The 27,222-nt window shown below is 42.6% G+C and overlaps 1 protein-coding gene across 1 annotated transcript; it reads left to right on the forward strand.

Moving 5' to 3' along the window:
* The first annotated feature begins 921 nt into the window (after positions 1–921).
* LOC126162172 (invertebrate-type lysozyme 3-like) lies at positions 922–26,990 on the forward strand. Its single transcript, XM_049918485.1, has 4 exons — positions 922–1,056; positions 3,970–4,137; positions 10,218–10,291; positions 26,488–26,990. Exons 1-4 carry the CDS (start codon positions 987–989, stop codon positions 26,620–26,622), a joined length of 447 nt encoding a protein of 148 aa, XP_049774442.1. The 5' UTR covers positions 922–986; the 3' UTR covers positions 26,623–26,990.
* The last annotated feature ends 232 nt before the right edge of the window (positions 26,991–27,222 follow it).

Consider the following 27,222-nt stretch of genomic DNA (forward strand, 5'->3'; position numbering starts at 1 on the left):
CTGCAACCTACATCCTACTAAATCTCCTTAGTGTTACTATATTCATGTCTTAGTCTCCCAGTACGATTTCTACCCCCCTCCCCCCTATCCTCACTTCCCTCCAGTACTAAACTGGTGATCTATTGATGTTTCAGAAAGTGTCCTATCAATCGATCCCTTCTTCTAGTCGGGTTGTGGCACAAATTTCTTTTCTCCCCAATTCTATTCAGTACCTCCTCATTAGTTACGTGATATACCCATCTAATCTTCAGCATTCCATCGAACAGGTGAACAGCGTGTATATATATCTGACAAAAACCTATTTTTACATTTCGTAGCTACAAGAAGTGTTATACTTACCAAGACATGACAAAGACTTTACTATAGATGCAATATGTCGTCACTTCCGACTAGACGTCACTTGATAATGGCAATAAGCCGAAACAGACCCGCTGTGTAAAACATTATAACATATTACCTTATTGTAACTAGTTTTGGAGTATTAATTTTTATTATATCTAATACTGACGTATACTATGCTGCAGGCCCATAAGAAAGTAAAATAACATAGAGAGTAACGATGAATATTTTTTGATCGGTACGGAGCTGTACGTTCCACGTGCTTCGCAGAGTTTCTCAACAGTCTTCATCTCAAGTACCGCGAAAGGCGTAATTAGCGTAACAGGATATCTCACTGTACTGTTTTCCCGTGACGTCATCTTCTTGTTTAGCTTCTGCTCTCTACGTCGATAGCAAGCGGGGTGGAAGGAACTGTGGCAGCTGCGAGTCCTTGGCCGTGACAGAAGATTCCGGGTGAGGATAAGCGAGGTGACGCCCGCCCTGGCCGGTCAATGGGAGCGACTTATTGTGGTGGGAGGGGGATTCCCGAGGCCATCCGAGGTCCGGCTATATATACAGGTGGGCGGCAGCGCGCCACGCCGGTGTGCAGTCAGCCGCCTGTGGTAGTCCTCGCAGCAGCAACAGCCAACAGCCAGCAAGCAGAAAGCATGGCCAACGCCGCAGCCACCGCAGTCTTCGTCGCCGCTTGCCTGGGCTCCTGGTGGGCCCTGGCCGCAGGTACGTGTCTGCACACCAGTTTCAGCTTGAGAGGCCCCCAACGCTGTCACTGTGCGGTTGATGTTCCTCAGTCTGCCCACTATCAGCGAACCACTGAAATGTTGGGGAAAGTGTGGTTTACACTGCTCTCGTGTTAATTTTTTATTGTTGCTCACATCTGGAGGTTGGCGATATTGAATGAGACGTGGTTAATTTCATGCTCGGCATCCATAAGGATAAATATGTAGATTTTCTTAGGTGTCTCACCCAAAACCTGATCGTGATCATTTTGAGAAAGGTTACTACCGAAATCGACAGCTTCCCAGGATTTCTGCGATACCTTTCTCTGTGAACTGAAGATACCCGAAACCATTAGTACTTCCGTCTCCGTTAATCTCCCCATCATACCTCTTTATAATAATCTGGAATTTATACAATAAATTCCAATAATATGTTAGTATGATTGCTTCGTAAAATTAATACAGTTCGTCCTTATATAAACACACTACTGAACGTAAACTACCATAGTAGTTTCATACACAGGTTAGTAGGAATCGAACGCGAGCCAGAGGCTGAGCAGTCTTGTGTGCTATCACGTACGCTATGTGAACAACTGACACAGAGTGTATCTGGCGGGCTGCTTGAATTTGCGCGCGCAAAGGCCTGATGGACCAACTTCAATTCTAATTAAATCGGAAACGGTGCAACGTATGGAATTTTTTTCTGACAGTTATTTTCCGGCACAGCCTACCTTGCAACCCCCTTACAAGCTTTTTATACTGTTTCTGACAACCCTGTGTATAAGCAGCGTTACGTCCAATTTTTTCTAACGATGAGCAATTGATGTAGGAAAAAATTTCAATCTTGTTGCGTCAGTATTGTTCTGCATGAAGCTAGTTAGTATTTTCCTCTTTTGGTTCGCGTCTCACTTTTGTCTAACTGTGGTATTATAGTATTATTATCTTAATGGCGGTTCTACATTTACTGCTAAATGTTTCAATATTTGATATGTGCAAGTTACTATGAATTTCCTATTGCTTTTGATTGTGAAATCAATGGAGTTTGAGCACAATACTATGTAATTAATAATCTTCCAATTTCGTTATGGCTTCATCCAGTATTGGCGTATATACAGATCTTCATGGGTAAATTTTTAACATTGCAGAGCAGCAAAGGACCCAGTTACTTATTGACTCTTCATGGCACATGAGGAAATATCAAAAATACTGTCGTTTCATGTAGTAAAGTGTATTAACAAGACTTGTTTCGAATTTTATGAAATAATTGCATCATGATATCTGTAACTGAGGAACTGTGTGTGTGTGTGTGTGTGTGTGTGTGTGTGTGTGTGTGTGTGTGTTTTGGGACTTACGGGCGCTCAACGTCGAGGTCATCATTAAAAGAAACGAATGTGGACAGAAACAAAAATCTAAGCATACACGCAGAGAAAGCAGGAAAAGAAGGAAAATTCTGTATAAGAAAGTAAAACGTAACGAAAACGAAAACGGAGCGTCAAGAAGGCCACAGCGAATTTTCATTGGCTGGCCACTTACATAAAATATGGGGCAGCTTGTCACCCTGCGAACAAATTAAGACCCTCTCCCTAAAATCTCGGGAAAAACATTTGACAAGTCACAGAATTTTAAAACTTTAACCAGTCGTTCGAGTATTTCCTAAAACAGATGGCAGATCCGCCGGCAAGTCAGCCGCGGCCCGCTGGTCAGAAAATAAAACGCAATCCAATAAAACGTGGCTCACTGGGACCTGGACGCCACAAGCACCACACATTGGAGAGTCCTCCCGCCGGAGCAGGAAGCCATGCGTCATAGGGCTGTGGCCTATCCGAAGCCGAGTGAGGAGAACCTCGTCCCGTCGACGGGGCTGGAAAGAAGTGCACCACACACGCGTTGTGGACTTGACTAAAGGGAGCTTATTGTCAGTCATTTCCAGCCACTCATCCTCCCACCGACGCATGACTCGTGAGCTCAACAGCGAGGTGAGTGCGTGCAGGGGGATGGCACACTGAAATACTTGCGGATCGAGACATGCCTCCTTGGCTGATGACTAAGTTTTCAGAAAAAAGTACCGTGTCGTCCAAGATCCATACAAGTAGACAGATGAAAATTAATCTGCTGTTTTCTTTCTCAGCATTATACAAAACGTTCTGGCTGTTGACGAAACGCAATGAATGTTTGATTCTCGGCATGGAAGAAAAGTCTCCATACTGAGGTTCGGTAGTCATTCACTCCAACACAAAATTCAGTTTGCCAAACGCTATTTCAGTTAATATTCTCTCAAATCTGTAGTTGTGAAAGCACGCCGATACGACCGGTCATGTTTCGTGGAATGCCGCTATGGCATACCGTTCAACAAAGGATCTTCCACGACGTCTTAACATGTTTGTGGTTGGTTGACAGAGCCGGAATCAGTATGATTTTCACGAGTCACCTTGACTGACATACTGCCGTCATTTATCAGACTTTTGCCGACTTTTATAAGTTCCTTCAATTCTCAAGATATCTCCAACTCGCAGAAAAGTCTAACTTGTCAGTTTCAATCGTATACTTGTAACCGAAAGTTAATCAGTTACTTAACATAGTACTGTGGCACTGGGTGGCAATATCCTCTGCTCTCGATAAGACTGTTCGGAATCCATTTGCAGTATGGTACCTCAGCCGGCCGTTGTGGCCGAGCGGTTCTAGGCGCTTCAGTCTGGAACCGCGAGACCACTACGTTCGCAGGTTCGAATCCTGCCTCGGGCATGGATGTGTGTGATGTCGTTAGGTTAGTTAGGTTTAATTAGTTCTAAGTTCTAAGGGACTGATGACCTCAGATGTAAAGTCCCATAGTGCTCAGAGCCATTTGAACCATTTTTATGGTACCTCAATTTTTATAATACTTGTAAAATTCCTAATATGGGACACTTTTTTTCAGGTCAGCTGTCTCAGCAGTGCCTCGGTTGCATATGTGAGGCGGCGTCGGGATGTGACGTGAACTCGGGCTGCAACGGCGACGTGTGTGGTCCGTTCAAGATCACCTGGGCCTTCTGGGCGGACGCAGGCAAGCCCGTCATCTCCGGGGACAATGCCAACAGCGACGGAGGTCAGTCACGTCACTCTCTGTGAAGGCAACGCTCTAGCTGTCACGCTCAGTCAGTTGTAATTCGTGACTGTATTCATGTAGAGTTCCTTCAGCGACAAGGAAGTAGTAATCAGAAAGATGCACACTGTCTTACAATAAGCAACACTGCCCAAACTCCACGTCGGTCGCACAAGGCAAGAGACGCTCGCCAACATGTAATCTCTCCTCCTGAGATGCAGGCATGCTTATCGCATAACAGTCCTCTGTCCCGCAGTTCCAGTTAATTAAACCGCATATTTCTGCAGTTATGTTACGATAAATTTTTCAGTTCTGCTATATCTAACGTATTTTGTTAAAAACGAAGTAATGCTACGAAATCAAGTGGAAAGATATAAGAAGTCTGCACTATATACTTAAAGACTTTGTTCTTTCTGTTAGGTACACAGATTTATTATGCAGATTTACAGTTCTGTGCCACTATTACCTTAAAGAGTCACTGTTGCGCATAATCACAGATATAGTACTTCAAAACAGATTTATCCCTACTGCACCCATCAAACTTGGTATTTTCTAGAGATAGTAACCTCAGATTGCTTTTCGGTTAATACAGCTTTCTCGGTTCATGAACAAAAAATATTTGAATATTCTATATGCCAGGAAGAGAATCATACCCTATAGGTATCGCGGAGTGATGTCTCTCGGACATGAAAAGAAGTCAAACATTTTATTTAAGTATGAGGCAATGTGATACGTAAATTTTTTTAAGTGTTTTGATACAGAACCAGTGTTGTGAACTGTATTGCAAATATCAGTACCAATATTTGATAAGCAACTCCAGAATACGATTTGGAAGCTAATGCTAATTTTAGTAAGTACAGCACAGATGGCGTGACAAACATGGATTAATGCCTGTCTGGGAGTCATGTTTTTGAAGCAAAGGCAGGATAAAACTTTCTGTATGATAGCGAGTAAACTGAAAAAGATGCTCCAGATTTGAAATACCGACGAGGAGTAAAATGAAACGCTGAGACAGCCGCAAACGAAGTTACTACGGAAAGTTTCTGGCATATTAAATTTGTCCGCCATAACGGACTCGCATTTGAAACGTTTGTCTTTCGCCCGAAAGTGTTTTTTCGACTGTGCTATTCAAGAACAAATCAGGTCCCGTTCTTCCAGCTTTTCTTCAGCCAGTATGATGCCATCTTCTATCTTGTAAAATTCAGATTTCTCCTGCACAACTTCCGGTACAACACTCCTAGAAGAAAGGTCATCACGGGTACACGAATTATCCATGTTGTTTCCTGAAATAATTTTCACTCTGCAACGGAGTCTGTACTGATTTGAAACTTCCTGGAGGATTAAAACTGTGTCCTGGACTGGGACTCGAACCTGAAAACAATTTGCAAGGCTGTGGCTACGTCACACGTCGGTAATATCCAATCCCCCAATGTCCCGCAAGGTATTCATTAGAACTTACGAGAAGTTTGAAAGTTAGGAGATATGGTGTAGGTGGGTAGCTCAGTCGGTTGAGCATTTTCTTCTGAAAGGCCGAGGTTCGAGCTCCGGTCCAACACACGGTTTTAATCAATTCCGCTGCGGAGTGAAAATTAATTCTGAAAGCTGGAGTTCACAAATTTTAAGTTTTACATTCAACATGGTCGCGGTATCGAATTATAGCACATCTAGTGTAGTGTGAACCGCTATAGTGATTCCCATGATTCACAGAAACAAGACTTAAAATGACACCAATTAGTGTTATAAATCAATATCATGAAGGGACAGACACGTCGATAAACATTTGAATAATGTTATAAAAGTGACTGTGTCTAAGAATGCGTATATTTTTAGAAATTCTGCAATATTCTCCTTTGGGAACGGTTCACCTTTGTGTGTGTGTGTGTGTGTGTGTGTGTGTGTGTGTGTGTGTGTGTGTGTGTGTTTGTGTGTTTGTGTGTTTGTGTTTGTGTGTTTGTGTGTGTGTGTTTGTGTGTGTGTGTGTGTGTGTGTGTGTGTGTGTGTGTGTGTGTGTGTGTGATGTGCAGTAACACACCGGGTGCGTAATAAGTTCTGCATATTGCGGGATATGCTGCATCTTGCTACTTCTCCCCGCGCCACCATTTGCCCTGAAAGCTACACGTAACAAGTGTGGAAAACGACCCCTGACCATCATAAGACCACTGTGTAGAATGATCCCTCAACTACATAATACAGTGAAATTCCTACAAAAATTCGAAGGTTACACTGTTCTAGACTGAGAAATATAAACGTAAGACTCGAGCAGTGAAGACGCTGTACGATACACTGTGCAAGATTAAAGTAAGGAGATCATGTAAAGGTGAACCACATCGGTGAGCACGGAAAGGCACACATCTACTTCCAGAAGCGCAGTAGCAGAAGAAGAAAGAATTCCATAAGTGTGTAACAATAACAGAACAATATCAAAATCTTAGCTTTAGTCGTTAATTGTCATTTAGTAATCAGGCTCTCTACTCTACCTCGTTTCCTGCAACGTTCTTTTCATCACTGCTCTCTACGTTCTTAATTTAGCTCTGATAAGAATTCCAGTTTTTATTTCACGTTGCATCATTGATATAGAAATTATTAGCCGCAGCTGAACAAGCATACTGACGAACATTTGCTCTTCCCCAGTCATTGCGAAAGAATGCGCAGTAGACGCTGTCGTAATATCCGACAAAAACAACGTTGCGTCATCACTTTAAAGTCAGTATTTATTTATAGAGATTGTGTACTTAACGCTGCTGAAGAAACACCGCTATTAAGCAGAACCATTTTACCCCGAGGCCGGACTATCTGCAATGAACAAAAAATCCTGTGTCTCGCTTCATTGTAAGCACCTACAACATTTAGTTTTACTTTCAAGTAAAAAGTAACCACCGTTGGGTTCACAAAAAATAGGTCGAAAACTTGAGAACGTAGAGTGACACACGTCTGTTATGTGAAGTGTATTTTAGTGTGTTTGATAAATTAATGTTTCCACTGAGATTCTCGAATATTCTGGAAGACTTTCAAACCATGTGGAATATGCTAACAATACCCTACCAACAAGTCAATCAACGATTACTTGGAGAATAAATGAAAAGTCTTTATGGTTAAAATAACATTTTCCTACGCTCAGATTTACCAGTTTTCCTTGAAGTTTTGACCAACAGTTAAGACACCTTAAACTGTCTAAATTTTGGTGTTTAACTGAAACATGATGACGAACTTAAGTTGCTTTTCCGAGTCTTCTGTATTCGGATGACCTAAGTTATTGAAATTGTATAAGGCTTAGAAATGGTTGGCTAAATACTTGTTGAACCCAAATTTGTTTGCTTCTCGTGTCTGCCATTTGTCACCAAAGCGCCTTCATTTTCGCTGATCTTTGTGTTCAAATGCAGTCAGGCTCTAGGTCTTCGGATATTCAGCCAAATGAAACATGCCGGCCGCTGTGGCCGAGCGATTGTAGGCGCTTCAGTCCGGAACTGTGCTGCTGCTACGGTCGCAGGTTCGAATCCTGCCTCGGGCATGGATGTGTGTGATGTCCTTAGGTTAGTGAGGTTTAAGTAATTCTAAGTCTAGGGGACTGACGACCTCAGATGTTAAGTCCCATAGTGCTTAGAGCCATTTTTAAACATGCCTGTATTATCAGTAGTGCCAACTTCCGGCACCTTGAGCTTTCCCTGATTTACTGTGTGAAACAAGTAGCTTGGGGTCACATAATCGACAGAGACCAGTATGCTCACATCGCCCATTCACTTACTTCCCAGAGTTGAGTGTCACCTACTTGTTTGGCGTGTTGACATTCCAATGGCCATAAATATCTGTCGTTAAGTACAGGGTGTAACGGATATATGTGTGATATTTTTCTGTGTGGTACTTTAATATGTGCACACATCAGTCTGTTGGCTTTCTTGCTCTGTGTCAGTCTTCCCACAAACACGCCACATACTAAATGACCTGATAATTTCTACATGGTCATGACTGCACCACTAAGTGCACTACTCCTGTCAGTATATCCATGTCAGTTTCATCCATGTGTCCGCACTTAAACACCTGACCTGTACCCCGGGGAAAATAAGTATTAATGGCTCGCTCTTGCCACATACACACTCTGAGGGGGAGGGGGTGGGGAGCAGGGAACCACCAAGAAGTTATCCAAAAGTGACAGAAATCTAAAGCTGTGATGTACATGAGCAGTCAGACGAATTGAGCAAGTCACTAACACACTACATTTTTATGCAAGCAAGTATTCGGCTTGCTAATGATTGATAGAATTTTTGGATGTCCTCCTGAGGAATATCATGTCAGATTTTGTCCACCTGGTGCGTTAGATCGTAAAAATTCCGAACATGTTGCAGGGCCCTGCCCACAATAATCAAAATGTTCTCAAATAGGGGAGACATCTGGTGGCCTTTCTGGCCAAGGTGGGGTTTGGCAAGCATAGAGACAAGTTGTAGAAACTTCAGCTGTGTGCGGGCGGGCACTGTGTAGCTGAAATATAAGCCGAGGATGACCTGCCACGAAGGGCAACAAATCGGGGCGTAGAATATGTGGACGTACCGTTGTGCTGTAAGAGTGCTGCAGATGATAGACAAAGAGGTCTTGCTGTGAAATGAAATGGCGCCCCAGTCCTCGTTGTCGGGCCGCAAGGCAGGCGACAGTCAGGCTGGTAACCCACTGGTATCCTCTGCGTCTTCACGCACGTCTTCGATGGTCGTCGTGGCCCAGTTTAAACGGAGATCCATCACTGAAGCTTCTACTACGTGGACGATATTCCACGTCTGGTTTTGTTGCCCTTCATGGCAAGCCGTGCTGAGCTTACATTTCAGCAAGATAATGCCAGCTCGCATATGGCGAGAGTTCCGACTGCCTGTCTTTGTGCTTGCCAAATCCTGCCTTGGCCAACAAGACCTCCAGATCGCTCCCCAAATGAGAACGTCTGAAGGCCTTCCAATCAGTTTGGTGGTCTGACGATCTAAACCTCCCATTGGACGCAATCTGGTATTATATCCCTCAGGACGACATCCAGCAACTCGGTCGATCAATACCAAGCCGAATAACTATTAAGGGCCAGAGATGGACCAACACGTTATTGACTTGTTCACTCCGTGAAGCTCTTTCTCTCGAATAAATCAGCCAATTTTTTCTAAAATTGTAATCATTTGGTTGTCTGTACTTGTATATCAAAGCTACCAATTTCCGTCCAGTTCGGATAATTCTTTCGGCTTAGATTCCTTTGTCTTAGAGTGTATTTGGAGGTACTAACCAACATAAAAGCATTCGAATTGTAATAGGCATAATTATTAGTCTGAAAATGTGGTAAATACTAACGTAATGTTGTTCAGTACACGTCCTCAGTCACAAACAGAATTATCTGCACTTATACCCGTTAAGCATGAATGTAACATGCGAAACCGTAAATCGTAACTTTATAAAGTGCTTTCACTTTCTCTTTAGGATAACAGTGTTTAGACGAAGTTGTTCTGTGTTTCAGGCATTAGACTTCTTTGTGCCAAAATGTCAGAAAGGGCACACATTTTACGTAGTTCAAAAGTAAACAAATCTTTTCTTCGTAAATAGTCGGAGCTCTGCCTTTACTTCTCATCGACTGCATTCACAGAAACTTTGCAGTTTCGATATTGTTAGATAAGGACAAACTTTTCTCCTCTTCTTTTTATCGTATTCAGAAGTTTTACTTACAGTAACATTGATAAATATTGAAGAAAGAACTCTCCATCAACTAATAACTGTTAGTATCTACAAATAAGCATCTTCAAGTTGTAAAATGGGCTGATGTAATATCGTAAAAGGAAATGAAAAAGAGAAAAAAGCTAAGACAGTTTTGCTATCTTCGTTAGTGTTAGGCACTCTTCCTTGAAGTACTTATTATTTTAATTGGAGTCCTGAATCCAAGTAACGCAATCATCCTCATTTTTTACGTAAACAGTCTTCAGTTTCACTGTTAGTGAAATTTTGTACCTAATAACTTGCCAAAAAATACTGTTTTCAAACGACCTATACCTTCTAAGCTTTAAACATTTATTGCGGTAGAATTTGTCGACATTCTGTGTTGATTAATTAACTTTGATGCCTCGTTACAGCTTACGTGCGATGTTCGTCAGACGTGTACTGCGCAGCCTCAGCTGTGGGGGCCTACATGTCCAAGTACGCCACGGTAAGTGCTCTGTCTCATCAGTATGTACACGTAGGACAGCACAACGCAGTGATACTTATTTTGAATTTGAGTGAACTTTTTAACTTGTTCTACACAAAGACCCTCCAACTCTTACCAGTCTCTATTTGCTGCGTCTAAAATTGCAGCCCGCATCTCGTGGTCGTGCGGTAGCGTTCTCGCTTCCCACGCCCGGGTTCCCGGGTTCGATTCCCGGCGGGGTCAGGGATTTTCTCTGCCTCGTGATGGCTGGGTGTTGTGTGCTGTCCTTAGGTTAGTTAGGTTTAAGTAGTTCTAAGTTCTAGGGGCCTTATGACCACAGCAGTTGAGTCCCATAGTGCTCAGAGCCATTTGAACCATTTCTAACATTGCAGTTTAAATGCAAATTGGAGTACTCTTGCGTGTTAGTTATAATATTCGCCTGAGTAGACCGAGTTTCAATGTCGTACGGTCTGTAGCTGTTAAGATAATCGTGTGTAAATTGTCTCACAGACACATCACATTTGGTTAATCTGGACTCAGTCACGCAGGTAGATAGAATAGTTCTTCGTTTAAATATTTTTAGCAGCTGAAGGTCATAGTTACATTACCACTTGCGCCTTGCAGTTTGGTTGAGTGTACTTAACTTACTTACATTTAAAATGGGAAAGGAGGCAGGAAGATTATCGATTAAGGTGACGTCGACAACATGGACACCCTGGAGAATCTATATCGGAATGACGGTACAATAATTTCAACTCCACTGCTCCCGAACCCAGTGTATTAATCGTTGCGTTACCTTTCTCGGGCAACAACTTTAGAAAAATAGAACCAAGTACTTCAAAACCAACTAGAAACAGAACTGACATTATTTACAATTTTTGTGGACTGCAAACACAAACTTGTGAATCGTTAAATTCGCTGAGAAACCGAGGAAGTACGCAGGACAATGTATAGTACTGCTAAATCGTTCGTCACGTGTTGGTACTACATCCACGGTTTGAGCCAGTGATAGTCAAGCAGGTCCGTACCGCCCGCTGGCGCGCGTTCCAGCTTTCGTGGTGGACGGCAGGCAGTAGGGGTTTCAATACCATTTGTTTTAAGTTTTCATAAAACTTTGACTTAAAGCATTTGAGAAATAGTGATTATTACATGTTTTAACTTACTGTAACTCTGCTTTGTAAATTCTGTTAAATACTGTTACTTCCCTTTTTTTTTATAAATGGCCATTATTGTGGAACTGGTGGGTAGCTGGGAAATTTTACTGCTAAGTTACAAAAGTGGGCCGTAAGTAAAGAAGATTGACAACCTCTGGCCTAAAGTTTTCACGACGTCATGGCTGACTCTCATGCTCGGGCAACTGACGCCACATTTTCTGTTTCACATCGCCCCTTACTGGCACTCTCTCAGCTGTCGGCAGTACTACAGAGCACATGTCTGTGGACACTGTTCTTTTATTGTACTTTATAGCGGCCGAGTCCCGCAGTATAGTAATCCCTTTCGACGTCATGCAATCATCAGGGAATCTCAGAATCTCATTCATAAGAAATAAAAAGTGAGTAATAGTAAAATGCTACAAAACTACAGGCTTAAATCAAATTCTAATATACGGCTAGACACACCTGGATACGCTGCATTGAAACTCGTCAAGGTTCAGCTGAGGAGGCTACGATAGTCGCTCTCGGTGTCGACGCACTTGTGCGCTGATTGATGGAACTGAGTGCAGTTTCTTTTCGCTCTTCGTATAAATGCTGGTCTTGCAAACAAATTAATCAACGTCTTGACATATCCACATTACAACACAAAAACAAGTGGTTGTTTACTGTTGTTACCAAAAATCTCGAAAAGTACTTGATCGATTTACTTCAAACTTTCATACGGTACGCTAATGAACATAGAAAAAGTTATTTCCAAAAATCTCGATAAATTCTTGAACAATGTACTTTCAATTTTTTACACAATACTCAAATGAACATCCTGACAGACATGGGCTATATATATGTTTTAAAGAGGAAAAGTTGTTTACAACAATCTCGAAAAGTGCTTGAGCAATGGACTTCAAATTTATACACGATACTCTAATAAACATATATAAGTTACCGTGTAACGGTTTTCTGTTAAAACTGACTTCAAAAAAGGAAATGCAATGCAATCCTGTGAAAATGTGTGGTTTCCATCTCTGTCTCGCTGCAAAGTTCAGCTATGACAGGAGGGCATGTAAACCAGTAGAGAAATTCTTTCTTCCATATAAATTCTTTCTCTTTATATATACAACAATAAACAGGGCTCAGGGACAGTGAGAGGGAGGGTAAGAGATGTGGACACAGAGATGCACAGTGAGAGAGGGAGAAAGGGTAGATTCAGAAAGAGAGTTAGGAGGAGGAGATGGCCAGAGTAGAAAGGGGGGAAGGAGTTTAGGCTGTACATCCATTTCCCATATATTTAGTAATTGCGAAGCATTGCAGGGTACCCTATTCTCACTAAGAAATAAAGTATTGATTGCAAGAAAGTGAGCAGTAAAATATGTGGAGTTCCGAGGTCTTCTTCAAGGGCTTACGTATTTTAACTGCGCCATCATAATATATACATTCGGTAATGACATTAGTGATGAATAATCCATCGCAGTTTGAGAATAGTGATGCCCGTACTAACAATACTAAAGGAGAAACGATCTTTATTACGCATCATTAGAGTTTCAGTGGCCCAAAAAGAAACTGAATATTCAGCAGAAGTTTTTTTTTATATTTTGCACAATAACATAAAATAACTGACAGGTAAAGTTTTAAATGTACCTTATTATCATTTTTCTTGGACAAATCGTTCTATTCCATGGACGAGTTTTTATTGAAACAGTGGTTGTCTGCTACCAAGATTGTAACTATAAAAGTACTGACAAGAGTAGAAAGGAAAATAAAGAAGAAAATAGGGGATGATCGGTTGGGATTTCAAAAAAGGAAGAGGGACCAGAGACGCAGTCTAGTGTCTGAGGATGGTGCAGAAATCTTTTTGGAGGTGAAGAGAAACACTTACGTTGGTTTTGTCGTCTAGAAAAAGCCCTTGACAGAATTGAGAGGTGTGTCCTGGTGACGATTCTGCGAGATTCTGTTATAGATTGACAGGATAGGTTTATAAAACAAATGTGGGACAGAAAGTGGTAGTTCCAGTAGAAGAAGATGAAACTGAAGAGATGAGTGTTGGAAAAGGTGTGATGTTTGCTGTACATCACCAGCATTTTTCAACGTATATGCTGCAAAGCTGATCATTAAGGCCTCGGAAAAATCAAGACTTGTGTTGGGAGGAGAAAGAATAAAATCATCAAATACGCTGTTGATATGACCGTGCTATCAGAAACGGAGGAATAGCTCCGGATAATGATGGAAAATATTGCAAGCATGAGTAAAGAGTTTGGAATGAAAATGAACGTTGGCAAGACCAAAGAGATGAGAATCGGAAAAGCACGATTAATATCTCAATAAATGGAACGCTATTAGAGCAGATTCAGTTATGCCATTACTTATGAACTTTGATAACATCCAGTGGAAGTTGTACGGAGGAAGTGAGACGTTGGATCCCCGTGGGAAAGAGTTCTCGGAAGAGTGAAAGGTTTGCTGACAGCCAGGAGCATTCCCATTACACTGAGAAAGAGGTTCAGCAAATGCTTTCTGTGAAGTGTGGTGTACTGTGGTTCTGAAACGTGGACAGTCAGACAGAAAGAACGAAAATATTTATAAAGTTTTGAAATGTGGTTACGGAAAAGGATAGGGAAAGTGAAATGGATCGCAGAATGAGAATTGACGAGATGTTGAGCAGGGTAGAAGAGGAGAGGAACTGCATGAAGATGATATAGAAGACAAAAACATCTTGGGTGTGGCACATGTTACGTAGGAATTGCCTGCTATAAAGAATCATGGAGAGAAAAGTAGAATGGAAAGAGGGAGAGAAACAAGATGATCTGGAATGCTAACAGATGTGAAGAGAGGAAGAAGTTACAAGCAAATGAAAGAGGATACTCAGGACAGAAAGACATGGAGGATGTCCACTTGGTACATTTCTTAGGACAGATTTATTGAAAGAGAGAGCCCGTGAAAAAAAGTAAAAAAAAAACAGTTAATTGTCGTTACATGAGTCGAGTGCATTCCTGTTGCACCAGTCACATATGCGTATCATGTAAACTGACACTTCCTCATCATTTCGATAAGTCATTCAAATGATCTATGGAACATGGAACTAAAGCTTGTAACTCTTAAATCGAAAATATAAAATTACACACGTTTGCCATATGAACTTGTACTCATAAGATATACAATAAATACTCAAAGGCGAGTGTGTATAAAAATAAAGTTCCACCTTCACGAAATAATTTTTGAAGTCATAACTGGAATAATCTAACAAAAACAGGCAGTCTAGATCGCAAAAAGTGTTTATTTTTCTGGTAACTGGTTTCAGTCATAGAACGACCGTTTTCAAACCGGTACGTAACACCGCTTGTGACGCGTGTAACCAGTAAGTGGAACTGTTGTACGTGCTAAGAGGCACCAATCAGTAACACTGTTGTCGGCTAGTGCCTCTTAGCACGTGCAGCAGCTGTTGTTGATTGGTGCCTCTTAGCACGTACAGCACTTACTGGCTCCAAGCGTCATCTGGTCTGAAAATGGTCGTTCTATGACTGAAACCAGTTACTGTATCGGAAAAATAAACACTTGTTCCGATCTAAACTGGCTGTTTTTTGTTAGATTAACTGCACGAGATTTTACATAGTCCTTTGATGTCCACGTCAGAGAACACTGTACGTAGATAACAATAAAACAGCTTTAATTCTTATTTGAAAAAGTGCAGTCTAGAAGCACGAGCACCAATTAAAGCTATGATTTCTGTCTTTGTGTTCATAATAGATGCCACAATAGGAGTTTGAAAATTTTACTTTTTTTAAAAAAAGAAACAGCAACATCATTTGTTAAATGAAAAAAGTGATTCCGAGAACAAAGCCATTTTCGAAGAATTTCCTGATCTGCTACGATCTGTTTGCTTTTTTCCCTTTTTTGAGGTTCCTTTTTTCTTTTGTTGAGGTTCCCTTTTCTGTGTGTGCGCACTTGTTCAACGGTAGCAGATGTTCAGCAGCTGATGTTTCATACTGGCTGTTTTGGTTGGTGTATTCTTGTAACAGGACGTGATCAGTATACCACTCGAGGATTGTGGTTGTAGACGGGCGCCATTTTTACTAGTTTTTCTTCATTGAGGGGGGTATATCTTAAAATAAATTTTATATCTTGAATATTTTTAATCTCACTCTCGCGATTTTAGAATTACAAGCTTCATACTTATGTGCAGTTATCTGTTGCCTGTAGCTCCACCAATCAAAGCGCAAATAAATTTACACTGCAGTCACAAAACAAGGAGCATACAGAATGGAAACTCGGCTGCAAACCAAGCGTCAAAATTTAATGGGCATGCGCAAAGACTGCCATATTGATACCGAGTAAACAGCTACACTATGTGGTCAAAAGTATCCGGACACCAGGCTGAAAATGACTTAAAAGTTCTTGGCGCTCTCCGTCGTAATGCTGGAATTCAGTACGGTGTTGGCCCACCCATAGCCTAGATGACAGCTTCCACTCTCGCAGGCATACGTTCAATCAGCTGCTGGAAGGTTTCTTGGAGAATGGCAGCCCATTCTTCACGGAGTGCTGCGCAGAGGAGAGGTATCGATGTCGGTCGGTGAGGCCTGGCACTAAGTGGGCGTTCCAAAGCATCCCAAAGGTGTTCTGTAGGATTCAGGTCAGGACTGTGTGCCGGACAGTCCATTACAGGGATGACGCTATTGTCGTGTAACCACTCCGCCATAGGCAGTGCATTATGAACAGGTGCTCGATCGTGTTCAAACATGCAATCGCCATCCCCGAGTTGCTCTTCAAGAGTAGGAAGCAAGAAGGTGCTTAAAACATCAATGTAGGCCTGTGCTGTAATAGTGCCACGCAAAACAACAAGGGATGAAAAAACACGACCACACCCTAACACCACCGCCTCCGAATTTTGCTGTTTGCACTACACATGCTGTCAGATGACATTCACCGGGCATTCGCTATACGCACACCCTGCCATGGGGTCGCCACATTGTGTACCGTGATTAGTCACTCCACACAACGTTTTTCCACTGTTCAATGGTCCAATGGTTACCCTCCTTACACCAAGCGAGCCGTCTTTAGGCATTTATCGGCGGGCGTGATGTGTGGCTTATGAGCAGCCGCTCGAACATGAAATCAGTTTTCTCACCTCCCGCCTTACTGTCATAGTACTTGCAGTGGATCCTGATGCAATTTGGAATTCCTGTGTCATGGTCTGGATACATATCTGCCTATTACACATTACGACCCTCTTCAACTGTGGGCGATCTCTGTCAGTCAACAAACGAGGTCGTCCTCTACGCTTTTGTGCTGTACGTGTCCCTCCACGTTTCCACTTCAGTATCACATCGGAAACAGTGGACCTAGGGATGTTTCGGAGTGTGTAAATGTCGCGTAAAGACGTATGACACAAGTGACACCCAATCACCTGACCACGTTCGAAATCCGTGAGCTCCGCAGAGCGCCCCGTTCTGCTCTTTCACGACGTCTAATGACTACTGTCGTCGCTGATATGGAGTAACTGCTAGTAAGTGGCAGCACAATGCACGTAATAGGAAAAACGTATGTTTTTGGGGGTGTCCGGATACTTTTGATCAGATAGTGTTCAGTCGCGATCAGATCACTGTTCTGCAAAGTTGTGTGTGCATTATGCCAGAGCCAACTGAATTCGAACGTGGGCAGATTGTTGGTGCTCATATGATGGGTGCTTCCATAACCAGGATAGACGAAGGGCTTGATGTTTCAAGAGGCCCCTTATCGGTGATTTATACTGTCTGCAAGGAAAGCGGAAAAACATCATCCACTAAGTCAAAAAGCGCAAGAAAGTATGTATTAAATAATGGTGGCGGACTATGGAGTATTGCTGCCCGCTGTTTCTTACTTCTAGCCGTGTTTACGTCCCAAGAGTGAAACATTGCGGAGGTTCGATGATGATTGGTGCAGTCATATTGTCATATTCCATGAGCCCCATGGATACTCTACACGGTCGCATTACTGCATATGATAATGTGACCATTCTGGCTCTCAGGTCCATCCCATGTTTGTTCCCCAATGGTGATGGTGTGTTCCAAGATAGTACGACCTCTGTTCGCACAGCTGACATCGTTCGGGACTGGATTTGTGAGCACGAGGATGAACTGTCGCATCTCCTCTGGCCAGCAGTCACCAGATCTCAATATTTTTGAGCCTTTGTGGTCTGCTTTTGAAAGAAGGATTACTAAACACATCCATGATCTTTACCTGAATTTGCCTCTATTTTGCAGGAAGAATGGTATAAGATTCCCTTGAAAACCATTCAGAGCCCGCATTTATTCTTTCCAAGAGGCCTGGGAGCTGTTTTGAACGCCAACAGTTTTCCTGCCCCGTTTTAGGCATACTAATGTGCTGCGCTTTCGGTGTTTCCACATTTTTGCTCATCCCCTGTGCACCGCACAGTAATATATGTGGCGAACCGTATCCAGTTGTCTCAGACAGGCAACGACAAATGATCTGCAGTAGGGCATTACAACGTCACTGTCAGACAGACTCACTGTCTACCTTTCCCTCCCTTCCTCCCCCCCTCCCCCCCCCCCCTCTCTCTCTCTCGCACACGCACGCGCGCACGCGCGCACGCGCGCACGCGCACGCAATTACGCTTCACACAGCAGCTGCACTGTTACTATGATTGCCTATGGCTTGGTTAGTGAGTCTATAGCCTGTTGCTTGGCTAGTGGTTCTAGCTTATTGTCTTGAAGGTGAGTCGACGGACCAATACTGTTCAGGTCATAGATGTTTGTCTTAGACATTTTATGTCATTTACGTATTGCAGTTACTGCTCCTAATAAGCATATGGCATCACTTACGTTAGTCGACTTCGGAGAACTATGGACTTTTCACTCACACTCTTGCACTGACTCGTGTCGCTATGCTTGCCTACTTCCTTGAAGTGAAGATCCCTTCTTCTAACTTACCAGTTTCCAATTCATAGCTCTACATAAAATGACTTCTTCGGCAGATTATGCTTATGTAATAGGTCATGTCTCGTCCATCCAAACTGGTTTCTCGGGACATGTTTCCCAAAAAATTGTAAGATTTACTCTCTCAATACTTTGGAAGTCCAAAGCGTTGAATACGGAGAACCGACCAGAGACATTTCAGATGGAAGCAGTTCTGTTTCTCGACATTGCTCCGATGCCAGCACGAGGTGTCCGAGGAGTAGAAAAATGTAAGGACGACGAGAGCTCTGTGCACAGAGAGCTTCGTATGTAACAGCAAATCAAGGCACACCATACAGAACTGGTATGAGTTTCTCAAAAATTTCTGAAACTTTTATCTTTGTAAGGCAATCAGGTGATAGAATGTGGTACTCATTAAGTCGAGTGAACTGTAAGGGTAGACTTGGAAGCAAAAAAGATTGAATTTCTTGTGGGACATCGTGGAATATTCCCGCTTCAGCCCTATAGTTTCATGAAGTTTCGACAGGTGGTGGCACTACGCGTTGCCTTCCAAGTATCGTCTGCAACGGAGGTGTATTCCAAGCAGAGAGCTCTCACTGAGTTTCTTTTGGCGAAAACAATAGCATCGTAAATACTGATAGGCGCTTACAAAATGTCCACAGAGACCTGGCAATGAAGAAAAGGCCTCACACAAGTTTACGCACCCGAGAGGAGCCCACAAAACTTTCTTGGATTGTTCTTCCTCATCCTTAGTACAGCCCGGATCTCGCGCTTTCCGACTTCCATCTGCTTGGCCCAATGAAGGATGCATTCCGCTGGAGCAGTACGTGGATGATGGGGAGGTTGTTGATGCAGCAAGCCGTTGGCTCCGACGTTCACCAGTAAGGTGGTACCATGCGGGTATACAGGCCGTCCCAGTAAGGTGGCGTGAGGCAGTCGCATTGAACGGTGATAAAGTTGAAAAATAGGGCTGGCTCTGAGCACTATGGGACTCAACTGCTGTGGTCATAAGTCCCCTAGAACTTAGAACTACTAAAACCTAACTAACCTAAGGACATCACGCACATCCATGCCCGAGCAGGATTCGAACCTGCGATCGTAGCGGTCGTGCGGTTCCAGACTGTAGCGCCTTTAACCGCTCGGCCACTCCGGCCGGCTGAAAAATAGGGGGTTGTAGCCAGAACAGTGGGAAATAATATGGTGTATTGTAATCGTGAATAAAACCAACCTGCATTCAGAAAAAAAGTCTGTTGCCTTGGTTATTGAACGCCCTCTTACTGGCAAAGGAAAGATTCGCACATGCTTAACACTATGTTTTAACATCCTACGAATGAACTTGTTATCCTTCATCACTACCAGTGAAACAGAATTTAGATTTCTGAAGATGTAGATAACCATCGATGAACAGAACAAATTCCGCCTGTAAGAGCTTTGCACCTTGGGGGAGGTCGTGCTCTATCTCGCGGAAACATCCGTACAAACGGCTGAATTTATTTCAGATAAACCATTCTAAACAAAAAACAGGATTTGTGTTCTTCTTTTGAACACAAGCTCTGAGGGTTAAGTATTTCGCTCGGCGGCTCGAAACTCGAAAACAGTAAGCGAAGATGCACATCCAACTAAGTCAAATATATTTTATGTATAAACTTGGCCTTAATCAAGAACAACTTTCAGAATCTCGTTCGGAGTGTGTTTAGCTTTGTGTAATGTTCATATGTAAACACGAAGCAGTCCGGAGCCGCGCGACTGCTACGGTCGCAGGTTCGAATCCTGCCTCGGGCATGGATGTGTGTGATGTCCTTAGGTTAGTTAGGTTTAAGTAGTTCTAAGTTCTAGGGGACTGATGACCATAGATGTTAAGTCCCATAGTGCTCAGAGCCATTTAAACACGAAGCGTAGAGAACTCCGCATGAATGTGACGGTGAAATTTTTCGAAGAATCCACACGACTTAGTAATATGCCAGTGCTTGTAGCATAAACAACAGATGAACAAGAGAGATTTCTTTCACATCTGTGACGTGCAGCAGATAATGTTTCCCAGAAGCCGGACACCTCATGTCCTTAACGACTACTCGTTCACTCACTAACGAGAGGCCATGTCAGATTAGTACGTTAAAACGCAGCAGCTCCACGTAGTTCCCAGAAGTTGCGGTAATGTATTTGTCCCCGGACTGGAAATGCCGGAAGAATGCTACTGTGATAATAGCTACGCATCATGCGTTGGATGCGTGAAGGCGGGAGCTGGTCACGTAACGAGCTGCTGCCTAAACACAGAGCTCAGAGGAGGAGCACAGGACTCAGGTGTTGCGAATAACGCCAGTCTGCTGGCGCTGCCTTGGAGGAACTATCGACAGACTGCATCGAATATAAAATATATCACACTACAGAAACCTACTGGCAACAAAACAAGACCTCTGTGAGAAACGAAATCAACGTCCCTTGAGTCGAAATGTGATGCATATCGCTGGGAAAGGAAATGTGAACGGCAAAGTTTACATGGCTACGGACATATTATTCACACCAGTCACTTTCAATATCTTTAACTTTTAGTGATGGTATCTCGTTACACAAACAAGAATAATACATCCCGTTAATTAAGCGGTATGACAGGTGTGAATGTTAACAAGCCATCAGTTTAATACGTCGTAATTACAAAATACGAACATGAAACATTCACACAATAATGGTAAGAGTAAAGTAGAATCAGATATGAATGAAAGAACAGTTTGAGTTCCCGAGAAATGTAGGAACACGCGAGGCAATATTGGTCTACGACTTCTCTTTCTGGAAGAGATAGTGAAGAAAGGCAAACCTATGTTTATGGCATTTGTAGATTTAGAGAAAACTTTTGACAGTGGTGACTAGAACACTCTCATCGTAATTCTGAAGGCCAGAGGGTTAAAATACAGGTAGCGGAAATTATCTGTTAGTTGTGTAGCAATTGGTCTGCAGTTATAAGCGCCGAATGTCTTGAAATGGAACCTGTAGTATAGAATAGTGATACCGTGTTTCTGTCTATCCCCGATGTTCTTCAGACTGTGCCCTGAGTGACCAGTAACGGAAACGAAGTCGAAATTTTGATAGGGAACCAAAGATCAATGAAAAGGAATAAAAACTTCGAGCTTTATCGAAGAGCCGGCCGGAGTGGCCGAGCGGTTCTAGGCGCTACGGTCTGGGACCGCGCGACCGCTACGGTCGCAGGTTCGAATCCTGCCTCGGGCATGGATGTGTGTGATGTCCTTAGGTTAGTTAGCTTTAAGTAGTTCTGAGTTCTAGGGGACTGATGACATGAGCAGTAAAGTCCCATAGTGCTCAGACTCATTTGAACCATTTACCGAAGACGATATAATTGATGATACGAGAATTGGAAGATTAGTTGAAAAGAATGGATGAAGTGTTGAAAAGGAGTCGTTAGATGAATTTTGACAAAGCTAAACATACATTAATGTGGTCGAATCAAATTTGACGATGGTGAGAGGATTAGATTAGATATGAAAATGATTATTATGATGATTTATGGCGCTAAACAGCAAGGTCTTCAGCGCCTTTGCATTAATGGTATACCGAAGAAGATTGTAAAAATCTATGGAAGAACGTCAATAAACTGGAAAACTACGTTTGATCCCACGACAGGAATCGTAAAGCAACGCCAAGAAGGTGAGCTTCAGAAAAGCCCGTAATAAAATTCCAGCGAGACGCAGCGGGATAACTAAATGAAATGGATAAAATGGATAAAATACCTGGGAAGATCCTGTTGAAAAAGGGTACAGATGACCGTAGCTGGTTTACGACTTAGAAATAATACGTGACCCAGGCACTCTGTGACACATTAAGATCTCACACCCAGTTTTTTGGGAAGAATTCCGGACGCCACACAAAATCTTACGATACGAACAACACTCTCCTCGCAGAACTTAAGGACCGAAAGTAACGTTCGCATGATGTGCCACTGCAAAGTAACATGGCCCTATGAAACTTGGACCATGCGTAGAAAGAGCTGTTACTGTATGGTACGTAAGGTAACTGAATAAATACTCAATGAGACGATCAGAAATTGCAATTTTATTCGAAGACGCTATTTACACTACTGGCCATTAAAATTGCTACAACACGAAGATGTGCTACAGACGCGAAATTTAACCGACAGGAAAAAGGTGCTGTGATAGGCAAATGATTAGCTTTTCAGAGCATTCACACAAGGTTGGCGCTGGTGGCGACACCTACAACGTGCTGACATGTGGAAAGTTTCCAACCGATTTCTTATACACAAACAGCAGTTGACAGGCGTTGCGTGGTGAAACGTTGTTGTGATGCTCGTGTGAGGAGGAGAAATGCGTACCATAACGTTTCCGACTTTGATAAAGGTCGGATTGTAGCCTATTGCGATTGCGGTTTATCGTATCGCGACATTGCTGCTCGCGTTGGTCGAGATCCAATGACTGTTAGCGGAATATGGAATCGGTGGGTTCAGGAGGGTAATACGGAACACCGTGCTGGATCCCAACTGCCTCGTATCACTAGCAGTCGAGATGACAGGCATCTTATCCGCATGGCTGTAATGGATCGTGCAGCCACGTCTCGATCGATGAGTCAACAGATGGGGACGTTTGCAAGACAACAACCATCCGCACGAACAGTTCGACGTCGTTTGCAGCAGCGTGGACTATCAGCTCGGAGACCATGGCTGTGGTTACCCTTGACGCTGCATCACAGACAGGAGTGCCTGCGATGGTGTACTCGACGACGAACCTGGGTGCACGAATGGCAAAACGTCATTTTTTCGGATGAATCCAGGTTCTGTTCACAGCATCATGATGGTCGCATCCGTGTTTGGCGACATTTCGTTGAACGAACATTGGAAGAGTGTATTCGTCATCGCCATACTGGCGTATCACTCCGCGTGATGGTATGGGGTGGCATTGGTTACACATCTCGGTCACCTCTTGTTCGCATTGACGGCACTTTGAACAGTGGACGTTACATTTCAGTTGTCTTATGACCCGTGGCTCTACCCTTAATTCGATCCCTGCGAAACCCTACATTTGAGCAGGATAATGCACGACCGCATGTTGCAGGTCCTGTACGGGCCTTTCTGGATACAGAAAGTGTTCGACTGATGCCCTGGCCAGCACATTCTACAGATCAATCACCAATTTAAAACGTCTGGTCAATGGTGGCCGAGCAACTGGCTCGTCACAATACGCCAGTCACTACTCATGATGAACTGTGGTATCGTGTTGAAGCTGCATGGGCAGCTGTACCTGTTCACGCCATCCAAGCTCTGTTTGACTCAATGCCCAGGCGTATCAAGGCCGTTATTACGGCCAGAGGTGGTTGTTCTGGGTAGTGATTTCTCAGGATCTATGCACACAAATTGCGTGAAAATTTAATCAGATGTCAGTTCTAGTATATTTGTCCAATGAATACCCGTTTATCATCTGCATTTCTTCTTGGTGTAGCAATTTTAATGGCCAGTAGTGTATTTACACTGAAGCCATTGCGATTTGTAATGGTTCCCTGAACATTATAAAAGCGAGACCCCGTTCTTAATAGGGGTGTGATCGCCATGGACGGCAGTGGATGTTCTGCAACGCGCTCCAACGCTGTCCACAAGGTTGGTAAGACGTTCTTCTGGTAGAGCGTTCCATTCCTCCACCTGCGCGGTTAACAATTGATGGATGGTCGTTGCCGCATTTGAAATCGCTGCAATGTGTTTGAAATTGCACCCGCCGTTTGACGTGTGTGTCCCTTCTTGTCTGTTCCACAGCATAGCCTTTATGTGCTCCTGTAACTGACCGTGGAGACCTCCTCCTCTCCTTCTAGCAGCAGTGCCTGTGGTTCGGAACGCTCACCATGGACGGGAAAGAAATCTGTAAACAATACTAAACTCTTTCTTCCAGTTTCCCGACGATTCTTCCCACTGTTAAGTCGCCCAAATACATCACCGTGCCATGCTGTAATGACGAACACCACCAAAGTGAACCGTAACCGCTAGCTGATTGACGCACAGTGTCTTTTCCCGTTTCTTCGACTGCATCGCGTTGCACGGCCAGCTTCATTTGGCGCTGTAGTCATGCTAACTTCTCGTTATGTGACGTACAACTCTCTGTACACGGCTGGGACACCTCTGGAAACGTGCTCACGCACTTTCATTAATTCTGACAGAGTTGTTAATATTTTGTTATTTTACTTATCTCGTCCTTAGGTTTTGCAGAGTAGTGTTTCATGTCATTATATAGTTTATTGTACCATATTCTGGCGTTGCATTCAGAAATCCGAGAATTCCCGAGCATCATTCTAACATAATAACTCACCTCAGCTTAATTATTTCTAATATTACACGTGCTGATTCTGTAGGCTGCCTTAAAAATTCCTGAGTTATCAGTGGCATTCACTGTTCAGGAGATTGTTGGATGTCAACTTTATAGAAGCAGCCATAAAAACTATACAGAACCTATTCTAGAATAAACATAGTATTCGCGACTGTTGCTCCGTATCTCTTGGAGGTAACCATTTTGCTAGAACATACATTCTATGTAACATTATACATGACGAATTGATGAAATACTTGACCCGCATCCATGAGGAGAGTTATGCAGTTCCATAAACTGCAAAAGGCAAATATCAGGATGATTCCTTCAAAGAAGATACAGCATATTACCTTCATGATTCCTCTCTTGTGCGAGTTTGTGCACCATCTCTTACTGACTTCTACACCGACGGGACGTTAAACTTCCTCCTGTACTTTTATTACACATTTTAATAGTTAATTAACATCTCAATTTTGTGATTCTCTTTCTTCGTTAAAAATATGTTGTTGCGTGGGTTGTGCAATCCATGTATGTGTATTATACCATCAGTATTCACAAGAGCAGTCTATTGTAAATCTTTACTCTTTTTTTACTCTTTGTCTTACAAAAGTTCAAATGTCACTGGAGGTCGTCTGTGATCAACGTATACGTTTTGATGAGGATTAAAAAGCAGACAGTAGCAATGAATGTCAAAGTTTCAGCAGTCTATATTAATGCAGAGTACTTTATGAGGATAAAATTAGAGTTAAGAAGGGATAAAGCTCTGGCAGTTCCCTTCGTTGTTAAAGATGTTTTGTATATTGATGAGGGACTTAAAAATTGGAGAAGAAATCGGTAAAGTATGGGTATGCGATCAGGAAATGAGAATATGTATGGTTTACTGCTTGCAGACGAATAAGTAATTGTTGCCGAGGATGAGGAAGAATAAGTTCAGAAATTAAGTGGAAGAAAACAGAGGATTAAGTATGGGAATAATTGTTTGAAAAACGCAGAGTACGGTCGTAAGAGAGGAAGGGGGTGACTTGAAAACCGAGAAGGGTGTTGGATGTCACACTGACAGCAGATGGAAGGGTTGTTCAGTGTACAGTACCTGCAAAGCTACGAAGAAGCGACTACTCAAGAGCTTTCCGGACTAAAGTGCGGACACTAACTAAGAAAATGAAAGAAACGCTCCACATAATCGACTTATGTTCTGAAAAAGGTGTCGTCAGATCACAAAAGTGAGTAGGATAAGGAAGAAGATACTTCGCAAATTATTAAAATAGTATCAGCTTTGGATAGAGTGGAAACTACTGGAGTTGTATGACTAAATTATACACATGAATAGCAACAGAATACATCAAAAGTGTGTCCATGAAGACCTCCAGGAAGGATGAGAGGAGATAGACAAAGAAAGGACTGGAAGACAGAAATTACAAAGGCCATGCAGGAGAGACGTTTGACAGATAGTTGTATCTGCACAGTTCGATATTTTAATTTTTAAAATTTAGTTTAGATGGAAAATCATGCGAAAGAAAAACAGCAGCAGCTTGTTCTAAGGAATTATGCAAGAACTGCCCAAGACTAATTGCGGGAACTTATATAATAGCCGTATATGGATTGCGGGATGGAGAATTCCACCTAGTTTTTTCCGATCTAGGTTAATTTTGTGATGCTGAAGGTGCTCTTTACACTATTTGTTATTTCATGTGGAGCCTCACGATGCATGGGAACACCAAATCTGAAGTGAATAGGAGGCAATACGTTTCCTACATATTACTTGCACACTTCCGAAATTAATATATATTTTACAGATTATTGATGTAGACGGCCTTCGAACATGGATTGATAATATTTGTCTTCATTTATTTCAGGACTGTAACGGCGATGGGCAGATTGATTGCTTCGACTATGCAGCCATTCATCGACTCGGCAAGAACGCCTGCAATGGCCAGATAGATCTGGGCTTCCAGAACCGGTTCCTGCAGTGCCAGAACTCATTGGGATAAGCCTTTAGGATGGTGTCAGAGAACGTCTTGTTTCCTTCCGAGACTCTGCACTGACGGCGTAATTTTCCAGCAATACTGAGGTGCCTCAAATTTCGGCAACAGATGAATCGTTCCTTGCATAATGAAATGTATGGTATTCACCCTGTGGACATAAACTTGCATTTCACATTCATTTTCTGTTTAATCGAACATGAGTCTTTTGTGACCTCAGATAGCAATTAATAGTTGTCTTTTAAAGATAATCACATCTGATAATTACTCCACATAGTATTCACCGTATTCATTCAAGCTCATATTGTGAAATCTGTGTATCTGTGTCACACAATATAATGTCGCAATAAACTAAAGAGCCTAAAATTTTGAATGAAGTAATGATTATTTTTATTGATTACTTTATTATAATACAACCTATCTACTGTCAGGTTAATAACAGGCAAAAGGTATTTTTCCATTCTGGACATTGAGGGTACATCCGGACTTATCAAACAAAACTGTCTAGCAGTTTTCCGGTAATTGTATGTTTATATCGCAGTTTAAACACAAAGTACATAATAGTAGTCAGCATATTAAATTTCACTTTTTAAAGCTGAGAAATATAAA

This window comes from Schistocerca cancellata, chromosome 2, assembly GCF_023864275.1.
Source record: "Schistocerca cancellata isolate TAMUIC-IGC-003103 chromosome 2, iqSchCanc2.1, whole genome shotgun sequence".
Classification (NCBI taxonomy): Eukaryota; Metazoa; Arthropoda; class Insecta; order Orthoptera; family Acrididae; genus Schistocerca; species Schistocerca cancellata.

Bases quoted from the DNA above. Each gene is read 5' to 3' on its own strand.
- LOC126162172 (XM_049918485.1), top strand. From the start codon at position 987: ATGGCCAACGCCGCAGCCACCGCAGTCTTCGTCGCCGCTTGCCTGGGC. The intron at 4,138-10,217 runs GTCAGTCACGTC...GCCTCGTTACAG, and splicing joins CAATGCCAACAGCGACGGAG to CTTACGTGCGATGTTCGTCA. The intron at 10,292-26,487 runs GTAAGTGCTCTG...CATTTATTTCAG, and splicing joins ACATGTCCAAGTACGCCACG to GACTGTAACGGCGATGGGCA.